Source organism: Pinus tabuliformis, chromosome Q (assembly GCF_031772625.1).
Source record: "Pinus tabuliformis cultivar Carrire ecotype Pingquan chromosome Q, CPIR1, whole genome shotgun sequence".
Classification (NCBI taxonomy): Eukaryota; Viridiplantae; Streptophyta; class Pinopsida; order Pinales; family Pinaceae; genus Pinus; species Pinus tabuliformis.
In genome coordinates, this window is record NC_142296.1 from 102,051,198 (window position 1) to 102,066,684 (window position 15,487).

Genomic DNA, 15,487 nt, shown 5'->3' on the forward strand with positions numbered 1-15,487 from the left:
ACTACTTCCTCTGTCTGATAGTCTGTCTGGGAAGAGTGTTGGGTCTGTGGCCTTCGAGAGCTTAACCTCTGGGATGTCTCAGCTTTTGAAATAATATCATCAATAAAAATTTTCTTCCTGCTCCTTTGCCCTTGCCGCCTGAAAGATTAGCCTTCCTGCATCCTCTCATGCATCCTGCATTTCTAAAAGAAAATCATTAATACTTTTAAAATCTTCAGTCGCCTTCCCCAGCAACGACACCAAAATGTTGGTCACTTTAATTGTTTATTAATAAAACAGTCGAGTGCCACATAAATTATCAACCCAGGAAAGTCTGATTATTCCAAAGGTGACTACGTACTGTATGTACTCAATCTTAATAGTATTAAAAGCTATAGTATAAACAGTTCACTCTCTACTAAACCCCTACTCTGTGTTACAACAATTACAACCTGTTGTAGGAACGGAATAAGAACAGATAATTAATTAAAGAAAACAAATCTGCAAAAGGGAGTGATGGCTGTCCTGTAACAAAGGATCAGGACCCTATCCTCAGAGTAAGGACTTTCAGCACCTGCCTCTGTTATCCAGTTCACCAATACACTCTGTAAATCCTAATCACCAGTGAGGCACTCATATACAGCATCAATCAGTTAAAAGGAAAACAGAGTTTCAGCAAAAGTAAAATATCATTAGAAGCAGTACTCGTGAATAAGATATAAACAGAAATCACACACACAACACACAACAGAAAGAAGATGGGTGAACCTTGTGATGAAGGTGGGCCCTGTCCTTCTCACAAGATTCCCCAGGACACAGAAACTAAGATGAAATACTCAGAACAGAGCTTTATTCATCTATCAATATACCATATTACAAGAAAGATTCAGTCTCAACCCTTCACCACAATTTCTGTGTTACCGCCTATTCATCCCCTCTCTATACGTCTATATATATCCCTCTCTAATGTAGATGTCTCCTCTTTATAGAGGAGACATCTATTACAAAAGATTTTCATTATACATTCTGGTTCAACCCTTTGTACCAAAAATAGGGAAATCAGTTCTCGTTAACAGAATGCTGTTACAGTCATGTGGATCATGATCATTACGACCAATATAGTAATAGGTCAGACTCCTTTGCTGTTGCAGATTTCTTACGCAAATATCAACTGTCTCCTCGAAGTTCGCATGTTGTTCTTGCTGTTTCAGCTTCGAGGCTCATGCTGTTTTAGCTTCGCGGTTTGCGCTGTTTCCGCTGTTTCAGCAACTGCAAAATGTGGTCCTGCCAGTTAGGCAGTTTCAACAATTGTTCAACAACTTAATCAACTTCAAGGATCAATTATAAATATAGCATGATTACGTGTTGAATAATTAAACATATAGCAATGAGGAGAGTTACTATATACCTTTTGGAATGATTAAGTCAAAACACTAGCAAAGGCTTTCAACTAAGGGTTGAAGAGGGTAATATAATGACAAAATATAAGGTCAAAAATAGACAATATGGGATCCTAACATGTATCAAGGAGTCCATCTCTTCTTCCATGGATTTCTCCCAGTTCTTCCTGGTTTCTACCTGCATTACTTCTTCATGTCTTTCCGGTTCACCCGAATCATTCAACAACACATAATATAATGGAGAGTATCGTTCAGGGGGTTTACTTATCCTAGTAGATCTTCTAACATCACTTTCAGGTGTTTTCTTCTATTGTGGTTTCTATTGTTGTTGTGGCTGCTGATCATTATGATTTTCAAGCACCTTTACTTTTTATGTGATCTCATCAAGCACAATGTATTCTTTATTTTCTTTTTCTTGTTTCTTTCCATGCATCTGATCCTTATACAAGACCTTTTCATTAAATATGGCATCTCTGCTCCTAATGATTTTGTGATTTTCATAATCATATAAGTGATAAGAAAAATCATTAACACCATATCTAATAAAGCTACATTTATTTGATTTTTCTTCACGCTTTGTTTTATTTTCTTTATTAATGTGAACAAATGCTTCACAACCGAAAGTCTTTAAAAATGAGTAGTTTACCTTTTTACGTATCCATGCCTTCTCTGTAATACCACCATCCAAGGAAATTGAAGGCCCTTTGTTTATTAGATAAACAACAATATCTACAACATATGCCCAAAATTTTAAGGACAATCCTACATGCAATCTCATGCACCTTGCATGCTCCATGATTTTTCTATTCATCCTTTCTGACACACCATTTTCTTATGGTGTTCCTAGAACTGTCTTCTCTTTACAAATCCCATGCTCTAAACAGTAGTTATCAAACTCTTTGTTGTAGTATTCACCTTCATTGTCTGATCTGAGACACTTCAACTTATTTCCTGTCTCGTTCTCAACCAAAGCTTTCCATTTCTTGAAAGTATCAAATACATTATATTTATTCTGAATATAATAAGTCCAAGTTTGTCTAGTTTCATCATCAATAAAAGTAACATAATAGTGAGAGCCACTGAGATATGATACTTGAGGTGGTCCCCATACATCTGTATGTACAAGCTCTAATTTTTCTCTCTTCTTTTCCTTCCCAACTCTGATAAATCTCACTCTCTTCTGTTTCCATAAATACAATTTTCACAGAAATCAAAATCAACATGCTTCAAACCTGAGAAAAAATTTCTTGAGTGAAGAATCTACATCCCTTTGTCACTCATGTGCCCAAGCCTATGATGCCACAATATCATATCTTCTCCCGTGGAGGTCAAATAATCAATAAAACAATGAATACCATTTCATAAATAAAATGTACCAACCTTTTCTCCTTTTTCTATTACTAGGGCTCCTTTAGTGGCCTTCCGGGTTTTGTTTGTGAATGTAGTTACACAACCTTTACCACCTAATTTCCCTGTTGAAATTAGTTTTTTCTTAAGATCTGGAACATGCCTTACCTCCTTCAATATCCATTGGTTTCCATTTTGTTGCTTTATAAAAACATTACCCATTCCAAGGATTTTACAAGGTTTGTCATCACCCAAATGAACATGTCCAAAATCTCCTTGATCATAGTCATGAAAATGTTTCCTATCAAGTGTAGCATGGAATGAAGCCCCTGAATCAACCACCTGTTGAAGGCTCGAAAAATCGGGACTCCAACAAGGGGGATAACCACCCGATCCGGACCTTAGTGTAGCTCCTTTTCCGTTTGGAATAGTGGCTCCGATTGGGGATGATGGGACCAGTTTCCCAATCTATTTATGATGTTTGTGCTAACGGGATGATGTTTTTCTTTTTGGGGTTTTATGGGGTGAATACTTATTCTAAATTTAATCTATCTTCTAACTATCATATGCAATCTATCATAATAAAAGAAAACATCTAACTTTAAAACTATCCCGGGAGTAATGTTTACGTATGCAATCTAAAATGATTTCTAAAAAGCGATTGATAATGAAGATCATTCAATCATAATAAGAAGAGAATCCATTTAAGAATGATTGTTTCGTATAAAAAGTTAGCTGAAACAATATGAGAAATATATCGCATAAAGAGTCATTCACATATTCAACATAAAGAGTAAGTCATCACCATACAAAAGTGCAATAATGATAACTAAACATTTAAACTTTCATACATAAATAACTGAAAATGATTTATTGCTTGACACACAGGTAAAAAGCATTAAGAGATAAAAGTACTATTCGTAATACGTTCTACTCATGAGCTCCAGCAATATCGATCTATCTTCAAATCACTTAACATCAACTAAGAGTACAAAAGTGCAATTTCAGTAGCAGATGTTAAATTCAAATAGAAAATAAATCTCATTCCATTAATTTTATCAAAACCTCCTCAGTAGGGGGCAAGATGCACGTTCTGAAGAATGTTTTGGATAAAACTCTGGACCCCTCTCTAAATGCATGAGAGGGGTTTAAATACTAATCTATGAAATCTAAAAATAAATATTACAAAAATAGATGAGGAGGTTTAAACGACCTGCCTCATTTTAAGCAAAAATAAACTAAAACAAAAATAAAATATGTCTATGACTAATCCTGCATCTGATTCTTTAGATCACAAATATCCAGTGTTGGTTTTAAGAGTGTCGGTTGGCCGACTTCAACTTTTAGCTGTCTCGCAAATACGGCATTGGTGAGAGCCACGAGGTTGGTATAAAGACACCAGGGCCTGGTTAAACCATTGGGAGATCAACGAGAATGTTGCATTGCAAAACATTAAAAACATTAAAAATATTGTTACTTCTAAGTTCAAAGAAAAAATGTGGCATGAGAAAGATTTAGCAGCTAAAAGAAAATTAAGATATTATAAGGAGGTCATCAACCCCACCCTAGAAGATCAAAAGTATCTCTCTGTTTTATATAGCTCAAAGAAGAAAATTAATATAGCCAAGATTAGAATAAACTCTCATGAGCTCCATAGTGAAACGGGTCGTTGGGTAGTTCCTAAAACACCATGGATGGAAAGGTTCTGCCATCTCTATGAGAATACGAACATCAAAGATGAAAATCACTTCCTCTTAGAGTGCCCTGCGTACAACCACATTAGATCTCAGTTTCAAAATCTTTGTTGCAATACTGACCTTCCTAGCCTTTTATGTTGTCAAAATTACAGTGAGCTCGGGAGGTTTCTCTCCAAGTTTTTTGAGCGTAGGAATAAAATCTTAAATCAAACTAAATAATTCATTTCTTTAGGTCCGATAGACCAAAGTTTGGTGTCAGTGGATGTTAACCATCATTATCATCATCATTAATATAAATTTTGATATTAATAAATTTTAAATTTAATATAATTAAATTTAAAGTGTATATTAAATTTAAATATTAGATTTAAAATTTTATTAGGTTCTATTTTACACAAAAATAAAGATTTTTTCGAAACCCTGACATAATCAATTCTACTTCTATTGAGTAGATTTATGTATCGTATATCAATGGGCTCATAACTATTGTATAACATGGTTATCAAGTTCAATCATATTCAACCATGGTTATTCATGGTTCACATGGAAAACACAATCAACTATAGTCAACATGGTAAACCATATACATCTATAGTTACATGTTGGCAACTATGGTCAAAGAAGCCCAATAATGGTCAAACTATGGTCAATCAAACTCAACAATGTTCAACCAATATTGTCAACCATATTCATCTATAGTTAAACATTAACAACTATACTCAACCACATTAGCCCATAGTTACTCATGGTCATCCATGTTCATCCATAATCAACCATGGTTGACCATAATTAACCATGGTCAAATAAACTCAATCATGGTCATTAATGGGCAACAACACAACCATATTCATCCATCCGTAAACCACCTCAACAATGATTAACCATGGACATGATGCTCCTCCATGGTTATCATGGTCAACCATATTCATATATAGTTAAATATTGATAACCATGAATAAGTGAGAGACTTTTAAATAATAAATAACTAATTTACATCTAATTTTTATAAATAGTTGATTTTTTTTTAGACAATTTCGCAAAACCATTATAAAAAATATACGTATTATAAGTTTATCAATATATCACATATAAAACTAAATCTTATTTTTTAATCCAACAATGGTAGTTTATAAAACATTCAACTTTACCATCAAATAACTTATGCATTTTAGCAAACTTAAAATATGTTTCATTGGACGTTCTGTTTCAGCTTTATATTTTCATGAAGTTGCATCGGGGAACAACTAACGGGTCTGGATCTGCAAATGAGCTTTATATTTTCATGAAGTTGCATTGTTAACAGAAAAGAAAAACAAAAATGGCTGATATGATGTAATCTATGCTTGATATAATCTGATCTACACCTTAGTGGCTGGTCCGCCATGGTCCAAATACATTTTAGCAATTGCGGCATGTAAAGCCGCTCCAACAGGAAGCACTTGTTCATCTAAGAAAAAATGAGGAGAGTGAACTAAATGGGTTGCGTCGATGCTCTCATTTTTCACTCCAATCATAAAAAATCCACCTGGTATGATATGTGAATAGAAGGCAAAACCTTCTCCTGCCATAGTCCGACCTATTGACTTCACATTACGTTCCCCAAGCAAAGTTGTTCCAACCATTTGAATGTGATTATGCATCCTTTCGTCATTGACAGTAGGAGGATATTTAGGGAGTTCTCCATTAAAATCAATAAATGCTACACACCCATTTATAGCAGCTTGCTTTTCAATAATCTGCATGAAATCATAAGTAGGGTATTAATGGCTTATTTAGCACTCCATATTATTATCATTCCACTATATTCTATAAAGTACAACATTGAGTATGCATGTAATATCAAGGTTGGTATATTATCCTGCAGAGAAGAGAAACTTGCCTCTTTGATTCTTCTCTTTAGCTTACCAAGTCCTTCATATGTTAGACTCCAAAACGAACCTCCAAATCTAACCTTGCTCAGAATGACACCGAATCCCTTACCACCTTCAATGAATGTTATTGAGATTATCTTCATTGACAACGAAAATGGCTTAGCTTTTCTCATAATCATGAAGTATTAGCAGTAGAGCTTTGATTACTCACATTCAACTAAGAATTCAGAATTCACATCATTACTTGAGGAGATTAAGCAGCACAAAGTCATTTTTATCTGGATTGTGGATTATGGGAATATTGGGGAGATATGAATGAAGTGAATTTATTTTCTGACGGTAATCTTGTCCATCTAATTTTAAAATACTCCCAAAACTGACAATCTAGTTTAGCTTAGTTGTAGAACATATTTAAGTTACAACTATCAGCTTATTCAAACTTTTTTACCACTTTGCATGTTTCTGAAGTTGACAATGGGTCTTGGTTCAAAGGTAAGTCAAGGGTGTTTCAAACTCCATTAAAGTTCAAATCCTCGAAGACATAATCCACCCTAATACAACGTCTGGTCAATGCTTTTAGGACATCTCCCCTATTGGATATTCCTGTTGTTAGCGACCTGTGCAGTTCGTTGTTGGATGCCTTTTCGATTAAGATTTTCAAATTTCTTTTATGTTTCTACTACAGAGCTATTTCATTCTGCCACCAATTATATGCGAGGTCTAATACCAACCTCTTTTAGTTTTTGGTATTGTTTTCAAAATTGGTTCTATGTTGGCTCATTATACAAAAAGTCAAGTCTCAATTAACCAATTATATGTGAGGTCTAATACCAACCTCTTTTAGTTTTTGGTATTGTTTTCAAAATTGGTTCGATGTTGGCTCATTATACAAAAAGCCAAGTCTCAATTATTCTAGATATGTTTAAAGTTAAATGATCCAGTCTGTTAGTTTGACAACGAATTAGTAATTTTGGGTAAAATGTAATTAGTCAGCTTTATACCAAATTTTTAGTTATGTAACGAAGGTCGATGATATAAAACTAGTGAATGCCCATGAATTGTAAGTGAGGAGAACCATTGTTGATTTAATAAATTCCAATCCCTTGCCCCGTGGATGTTTCCTTGACACATTGTTGAGGTTTTACCATGTAAATCCTGAGTCTATTTGTGTGTTTGGTTTCCAGTTAGTTATGGTATTTTCTTGGTCAATATATAACTGAATGTGTGTAAGTATTTCCTATTTTTCTTCTATTTCACCAACAAGTGGTATCAGAGCGTGTGTTTAGTGCTGCGTGAAGGTTTTTCTGTGAGGAGAGGCTGTTGAAGAGCCAGCGTTTGCATTGAGGAGGCTCTGTTTGAAGGACAAAACCTGCGTATAGAGATAAAGGGGGCAATCTGAGTGGAAAATCGTGAGAGGACGCTGCCAAACTAGCGTGAGGCCGCCTGCGTGAGTGTGTTGCTTGCGTGGAAGATTTTCCAACTCTGTCGCGTATTGTCTATGCGTGTTGGTTGGGTGAGAAGTGTGCAGCAGTTGCAGAAAATCCAAACCCTCTATGCACTGTCCCCTCTACGTGTTGGCTGCGTGAGAAGCATGGAGCAGTTGCTGCATGCAGCTAGAGCTTGAAGATTGCCACTCTCTGCGTGTGAAGACCACAACAATCTGCTCCCTGCATGGACCAGAGGTTGCAGCTAGAGGAACCTGTGTCTCTGCGTCTAAAACAAAGGGGTTTGTAAGAAAGGGTTTGTAAATAAAGAAAAATTATTATTTTGAAAAGAAAAATATAAACCCTAGTTCAAAGACAGATTATTTTTCTAAAAAGGAAAAACCCTAGTTTAAAGATTGAAGATTGAAATCCTAGAAAAATGGCCAAGATGTCGAATGAAAAATTCGAGGTGGAGAAATTCACTGGAAAGAGTAATTTTACTCTTTGGAAACTGAAGGTTAGGGATCTGCTTGTGCAACAAGGGTTGCACAAGGCATTGGATGGGGCAACTAAGAAACTTGCAACCATGACTACTTCAACTGGGAGGACTTGGATGCCCGAGCTCTCAGTACCATCCGGTTATGCCTAGCGGATGAAGTTCTCTTCAATATTGTTGAAGAGACTACAGCTTTAGGATTGTGGGAAAAACTTGAAAACCTCTATATGACAAAGTCATTAACCAACAAAATTTATCTAAAAAGACAGTTATACAGTCTTCGAATGAAAGAATGTTCAAACGTTGCAAAACATTTGAATGTTTTTAATACACTAATATGTCAATTAACAGATATGGAAGTTAAAATACAGGAAGAAGATAAAGCCATAGCCTTGTTGTGTTCTCAGCTTGAATCATGAGATCACTTCGTAACTTCAATCAGCTTGAGCACTGTTGATTCTTTGAAATTTGAATCAGTCGTGGGAGCTCTCCTGTCTTAAGAAGTACGAAGGAAATCCAGTACTGAAACAGCTGCATCAGAAGCCATGGTAGCTAGAGGACGCTCAAAGGAAAGAGGAGAAAAACCAAGGGGGTCTTCCAGATCGAAGTCGAAGGGAAAGAAGTGTAAGGCAAAATGTTGGAACTGCAATAAAATTGGACACTTGAAGAAAGACTATTGGAAACGAAAGGAATCTGAAAACCTAAAGAAGGAAGCGAATCAGGTCGATTCAGGTATGATAGACGAAGTTTTATCTGCTGAAGAATTATGTATGATAGATGAAACTTCACCTGAATGTAATGTCTCTCAAGTTTTTGATAGCTGGCTGTTAGACTCTGGTGCTTCGCATCACATGTGCCCACATAGAAATTGGTTTACTTCGTATAAAAATGTAAACGGTAGTTCTATGTTTAAGGGTAACAATGTGTCATGTTAGACTATTGGGATGGGAGATATCAGGATTAAGATGTATGATAACACAGTTAGAACATTAATTAGTGTTAGACATGTACTTGATTTGAAGAAAAATTTGATTTCTTTGGGAGTGTTGGATTCAGATGGTTATAAGTTTATAGGTTAGGATGGTGTCTTGAAAGTCTTTAAAGGAGCCCTTTTGGTTATGAAGGCAGAAAAGGTCGGAAATCTTTACAGGTTAAAAGGAAGTGCTCAGGTCAGTGAAGCAGCGGTTGCGTCAAAAAAGGAAGAAGTAGGTACTCGTCTATGGCATCAGCGATTGGGTCATATGAGCGAGAAAGGTCTTCAGACACTGATGAAACGTAAATCTCTTCCCAATCTGAAATCCTTGAAGTTAGATTTCTGTAAACATTGTGTGTATGGAAAACAGTGTAAACAGAGATTTAAAGTTGGAAATCATAATAGTAAAGATTTTTTAGATTATATTCATTCTGATCTGTGGGGACCATCCCCTATTGTGTCATATGGAGGTGCACTGCATTTTTTAACATTTATTGATGATTACTCTCGTAAAGTTTGGGTCTATATGCTAAAAAGGAAAGCTGATGTATTAAATGTCTTTAAACGATTTAAAGTAATGATAGAGAAAAGCACAGGAAAATCTATTAAATGTCTAAGAACTGACAATGGTGGTGAGTTCACTTCAGTTGAATTTGAACAATACTGTAAGGATGAGGGAATTGTTAGACACAAAACCGTTGTTTATACTCCTCAGCAAAATGGTGTTGCTGAGCGTTTGAATCGGACTCTTATAGAAAGAGCCAGAAGCATGATCAGCAATGCTAACTTGCAAAAGGAGTTGTGGGTAGAAGCAGTATCTACTGCTTGTTATTTAGTTAACATATCACCTTCAGTAGCAATTGATTGTAAAAGTCCTGAAGAAGTTTGGACAGGTCAGTCTTGTGACTACTCACATTTGAGGATATTTGGTTGTGATGCTTATTCTCTTATTCCGAAAAATCAGCGTTCAAAATTAGATCCAAAGTCGAAATGTTATGTCTTTGTTGGGTATGACTATGCAGTGAAAGGATATAGGTTGTGGGATCCTACATTGCGGAAGATAGTCATTAGTAGAGATGTAAAATTTGATGAATCCTCTCTGTTAAAATCAAATGTTGAAAGAATTGAACAGGAACAGGTATCACCAAATCAACGAGTTCAGTTGGAGGCTAGACCTTTCGGTGACAGTCGAAAGGAAGGAGAGAATTCTAGAGAAAAAGGTGTTGAAGACACAAAGGAAGCTGTTGAAGCTTCTGAACCAGTGCAAGTTTTTGAACCAATTCAGCAACCAGTCGCTTTAAGAAGGTCTACAAGGGAAAGGAAAACTCCCAAAAGGTATGAAGATTTCGCTTCATCTTTTGCTTTGAAAACTGAAGATGGGGAACCTTCTTGTTATCAGGAAGCAGTAGATGATACAGATAGCGAAAAATTGAAAACGACTATGGAAGAAGAAATGGACTCCTTAGCCAAGAACAATACCTGGGATCTTGTAGAGCTTCTTGAAGGGAGAAGTGTTGTTGGATGCAAATGGGTCTTCAAGCTGAAACGGAAATTTGATGGAAGTATCGAAAGGTATAAGGCAAGACTAGTAGCAAAAGGGTATTCTCAGGTTGAAGGTATAGACTTTCATGAGATTTTTTCTCCAGTTGTAAAACTTGTTTCTATTCGTACTGTGTTGGCACTAACTGCGTTGCTTAATCTTGAGTTAGAACAGTTAGTTGTTAAAATAGCTTTTCTACATGGTGATTTGAATGAAGAGATATATATGGAACAACCAGAAGGTTTTGTACGAGGTTGCAGCAGAAGATTAGTTTGCAAGCTCAGGAAATCATTGTATGGTCTGAGGCAGTCTCCCAGACAATGGTACAAGAAGTTTGATTCCTTCATGGTGAGCCAGAACTTTATAAGAAGTGAGTATGATCATTGTGTGTACTTCAAAAGTTTCAATGGCATATTCATTATCTTAGCTTTGTATGTTGACGATATGCTTATTGCAAGCAAAAGCATGGAAGAGATCAACAGGTTAAAGGCTCAACTCTCTAGGACGTTTGATATGAAGGATCTTGGAGCAGCAAAACATATCTTGGGCATGGAGATATACAGAGACAAGAAAAATGGTAAGCTTTGGTTATCACAGCAGAAGTATGTGGAGAAAGTACTTGAAAAGTTCTCTATGAACAATGTGAAACCTGTTAATGTTCCACTAGCTTCCCATTTTAAGCTTTCTTCGGTTTTGAGTCCTAAAGCTGATGAAGAAAAGTAGTATATGTCTCATGTACCATATGCAAATGTTGTAGGCAACTTAATGTATGTGATGGTATCTACAAGACCTGACATTTCACATGCAGTTGGGGTTGTCAGCAGGCTCATGGCAAATCCAGGTAAAGAACATTGGCAAGCAGTGAAATTGGTGCTTCGATATCTAAGAGGCACAAGTGACCATTGCATCGTCTTTAATGGTAGTGAAGGATCAATTTGCGGATATGTAGATGCTAACTATGCAGGTGATTTGGACAAAAGAGGATCTACTACAGGTTATGTCTTTACTCTTGCAGGTGGAGCAATTAGTTGGATGTCAAAGCTTCAAGAAACAGTTGCGTTGTCCACTATCGAAGCTGAATATGTAGCTGCTTCAGATGCCAGTAAAGAAGCAATCTGGTTAAAGGGTCTGCTCAATGAAATTGGAAGAAAGCAGGAGAAAGTGAATGTACTATGTGACAGTCAAAGTGCTATTCACTTGGCTACAAACCCTGCCTATCACAGCAAAACCAAGCACATTGATGTAAGGTATCATTTTCTGAGACATGTGATCGATGGCGGAAACGTAGCTCTTCAAAAGGTCCATACACGAGAGAATTGTGCAGACATGTTCACAAAGCCAGTTACAGTAGAGAAGCTGCGTGGTGGTGCTTAGCTTCTCTTGGCTTGCCGAAAAGAGGATGAATGGGCATGGGCAAGGGATTAGGAAAATTCTTGTCAAGGTGGAGTTGTTAGTTTGACAACGAATTAGTAATTTTGGGTAAAATGTAATTAGTCAGTTTTAACCAAATTTTCAGTTATGTAACGGAGGTCGATGATATAAAACTAGTGAATGCCCATGAATTGTAAGTGATGAGAACCATTGTTGATTTAATAAATTCCAATCTCTTGCCCCGTGGATGTTTCCTTCACACATTGTCGAGGTTTTACCACGTAAATCCTATGTCTATTTGGGTGTTTGGTTTCCAGTTAGTTATGGTGTTTTCTTGGTCAATATATAACTGAATGTGTGTAATTATTTCCTATTTTTCTTCTATTTCTTCAACACAGTCCATTTTATATCCTAAATATTTTAAATTTTACAATTAACATAAAAATAACCTAAAATCTCAAAAATCAATGTGTACAAAAGCTGGTTCACTTGATTTTTTCATACTGAAAGTTAAAAAAGATGTTCACTTGATTTTTTCATACTAAAAGCTAAAAAAGATATCCATATGTATTAACTTGTTACATTGGAATTAAAAGAAATCTTAATATATGAATATGTTACTTGGAATTTTTGAAGAGTAAAGAGATCATTGTAAGATTTTTCTGAATTTTTTTTCCATGTTTAATTTATAGATTTTTATTTTTTATCTTTAATTTATATATTACGTATTCGATCCCTATAAATATTTGAAAAATTCAAAATCAAGATTAATCTAAACTACTACTACAGAAAAATGTTCCAATATATCACAAGGTATATCAAAAATCCAATATCATATTACATATATATGAAAAATACATAATTCTAAATAGAATTATGATTCATACTGCATCCAGAGAAACCAGATACTCTGTTCAAAGATATCACAAGATATATGAATGATTGCATCCAGAGAAATCAAATACTCTATAAGTGGGAGAATCTGGGTTATTAACCAACGTCTATCTTAATTGCAAACTTTGGTACTATAAAATATTCTTAGAAAGAAAAGAAAGTAGTCATCGACAAGACAAGAGGAGTGGAAAAGATACACATACTTGGCTGTCGAGAGGATCAGTTTCTCGAGACACAATCTGCTGTAAGCTCAAAATTGCAAAGGTTGTAGCTACAACTGGATCTACAGTCATATGTGGTATGCCTGCATGCCCACCTTTTCCTTCTATAACAGCTTCAAAAATGCTTACACCAGCCAAAACTGGTCCTGTGCTTGAAGCTATAGTCCCAATTGACAATTCAAGTTCAACATGTGTTGCAAATATGGCTTCTGCATCTCCAAGTGCACCTTCACGAATCATATGAGCAGCACCTGCACCTCCCTCTTCGGCTGGTTGAAAAATAAGTCTTACAGTGCCCTTTTAAAGCGCGGAATAAAGCAATGAAAGATTTATATTAGCCAAATAGGCAGTCATATTGAGATTTATTCTAAACATTATAATTTTCCCTCGAAAATTTTTATCCTTTTCAATCTTAAACATAATAATCTTAAAAATCTAGTAACACACTAGATACAATCCTTATATAGGCCTGCAAAACACCTTGAGTTTTTTCTCTTGTTGATGAAGCAATTTCACAGCACCAAGAAGCATAGTGACATGTGCATCATGCCCACATGCATGCATTTTGCCAGTATTTACACTCTTGTGCTCCCAATCGACAAGATCCTTCACATTATAGGGCAAACCGCTTAATTAGTACATGTTCAATAGCCAAGGAACAACAAACAATTTTAAAAGCATGAAAAAGAACAATAAAAGAAAACATTATTTGGATGTTGTATTTGCCGGTTGTGCAATATGATGATACAAGTTTCCCTCAAGTCCTGTACACCTTACTCCCCTGGCCCGTTGAGAATTACTCAGAAAGGGAGGGAGCGATTGAGTGGATTCTCAGACACAGAGGGGGGCGAAATGAATTTAGGGAGGGGGCGATTGAGTGGATTCTTAGACAGAGAGGGGGCGAAATGAATTTTGTGGTTTTCAACAGACACGTTGAGCAAAACCAACTTTGTACTAGGAGTTTTATTGGACGTTACAACAACCAGGGAATGGCGGATGAACTTATTGTGCTCTCTATTTTGAACAGGCAGGTTGACCAATGGAAACTTTTTCATAGGTGATTTATTGGAGATTACACTAACCAGGGAATTGCAGATGAACTTATTTCACTCTCTGTTTTGAACAAATCCAAGGGAAGGTTGAGTAAATCCAACCTTTCATAGGAGATTTATTAGAGGAGACAATAACCAGCTGAAAGGAACCCTGGGGCTTGTACATAGGTTTAGTGCCCTCCCCTGATATTTCCTTCTGGTGACTCTTCGGTGCCTGATCAGTACCCATTTGACTATTCTCACTAAGACCCCACTTAGACTATGAATGGTGAAAAGAAAAGAGCTGAAAATATGAACATATCCTGCAAATACATACAAAATAAATACCTGCAAAGCAAGGGCATCCATATCGGCACGGAGGGCAACAACCGGGGTAGTGCCCGATCCTATAGTGGCAACCACACCTGTGTGCACGAAGGGCCATTCATAGTGGACTCCCATTGCATCCAGCTCTTGCCTTATAAGCTTGCTAGTATTGTATTCCTCAAACATGAGCTCTGGATGCCTGTGAATTTTCCTCCTCACCCCTGTCAGCCACTGAAACATCTCTTCATTCTTGGCAGATTTCAAAAAATCTACATCTTCTTCCGCTCCTCCTCCTCCTCCTCTTGTGATATCCAAAGCAACACCCGCCATCACCACCAAAAACAAAAACAACTTGACTGGAAAACCCATCTATCTGCAGAGCCTGGACAGAAAATAAGAACTGAAACAGACAAAGAGTTTGACTCGTCCCTATGTGTGTACATGCACCCTGAATTCTTTTGTGAACTCCCACGAGCTCTGTGTGTATATACACCCTGAATCCTTTTGTAAACTCCCATGATGTCGAGTTCTCAACCTTTCTGCGTGGGATTGGTTAGTGGTCCTTTTCGATAAATATTCCTTTTGCTTTGGCTTTGGTCGTGGGATTGGTTAGCGATGGTTTTCAATCAAGATTGCTCTCTTTGTTAACTTTGTTAGCATCTGTATTTTGGCATTGTTTTTTAGCTAGAGGATTGTTACAAATTGGGCGAGTTCATCATTCAAAAGAAAAGATTGAATTGCAAAAAGTTAAAATAATAGAACTAATAATGGTATAGACTAGTTTTAGTATCCTGTAAATTAAAAAATATCATTTCATTATTTTAATTATTAAATAAAGTATTTTACGGTGTTTACTTTATCACAAGATAAATTAAAATATACTTTATGATATTAAATTAAAATATATTAAAATATA

The 15,487-nt window shown here is 36.1% G+C and overlaps 1 protein-coding gene across 1 annotated transcript; it reads right to left on the reverse strand.

Annotated features, from left to right (window-relative positions):
* Window positions 1–5,554: 5,554 nt before the first annotated feature.
* On the reverse strand, window positions 5,555–15,090 carry LOC149218434 (IAA-amino acid hydrolase ILR1-like 8). Its single transcript, XM_089382397.1, has 5 exons — window positions 14,593–15,090; window positions 13,694–13,819; window positions 13,196–13,510; window positions 6,303–6,431; window positions 5,555–6,159 (listed from the first exon to the last, which is right to left on the reverse strand). The coding sequence occupies exons 1-5, from the start codon at window positions 14,938–14,940 to the stop codon at window positions 5,782–5,784; spliced, it is 1,296 nt and encodes a 431-aa protein (XP_089238523.1). The 5' UTR covers window positions 14,941–15,090; the 3' UTR covers window positions 5,555–5,781.
* Window positions 15,091–15,487: the final 397 nt, after the last annotated feature.

Coding starts and splice junctions, on each gene's coding strand:
- LOC149218434 (XM_089382397.1), bottom strand. CDS start 14,940: ATGGGTTTTCCAGTCAAGTTGTTTTTGTTTTTGGTGGTGATGGCGGGT. Junction 13,820..14,592: donor TGGATGCCCTTGCTTTGCAG/GTATTTATTTTG, acceptor TATAATGTGAAG/GATCTTGTCGATTGGGAGCA. Junction 13,511..13,693: donor AACAAGAGAAAAAACTCAAG/GTGTTTTGCAGG, acceptor GCGCTTTAAAAG/GGCACTGTAAGACTTATTTT.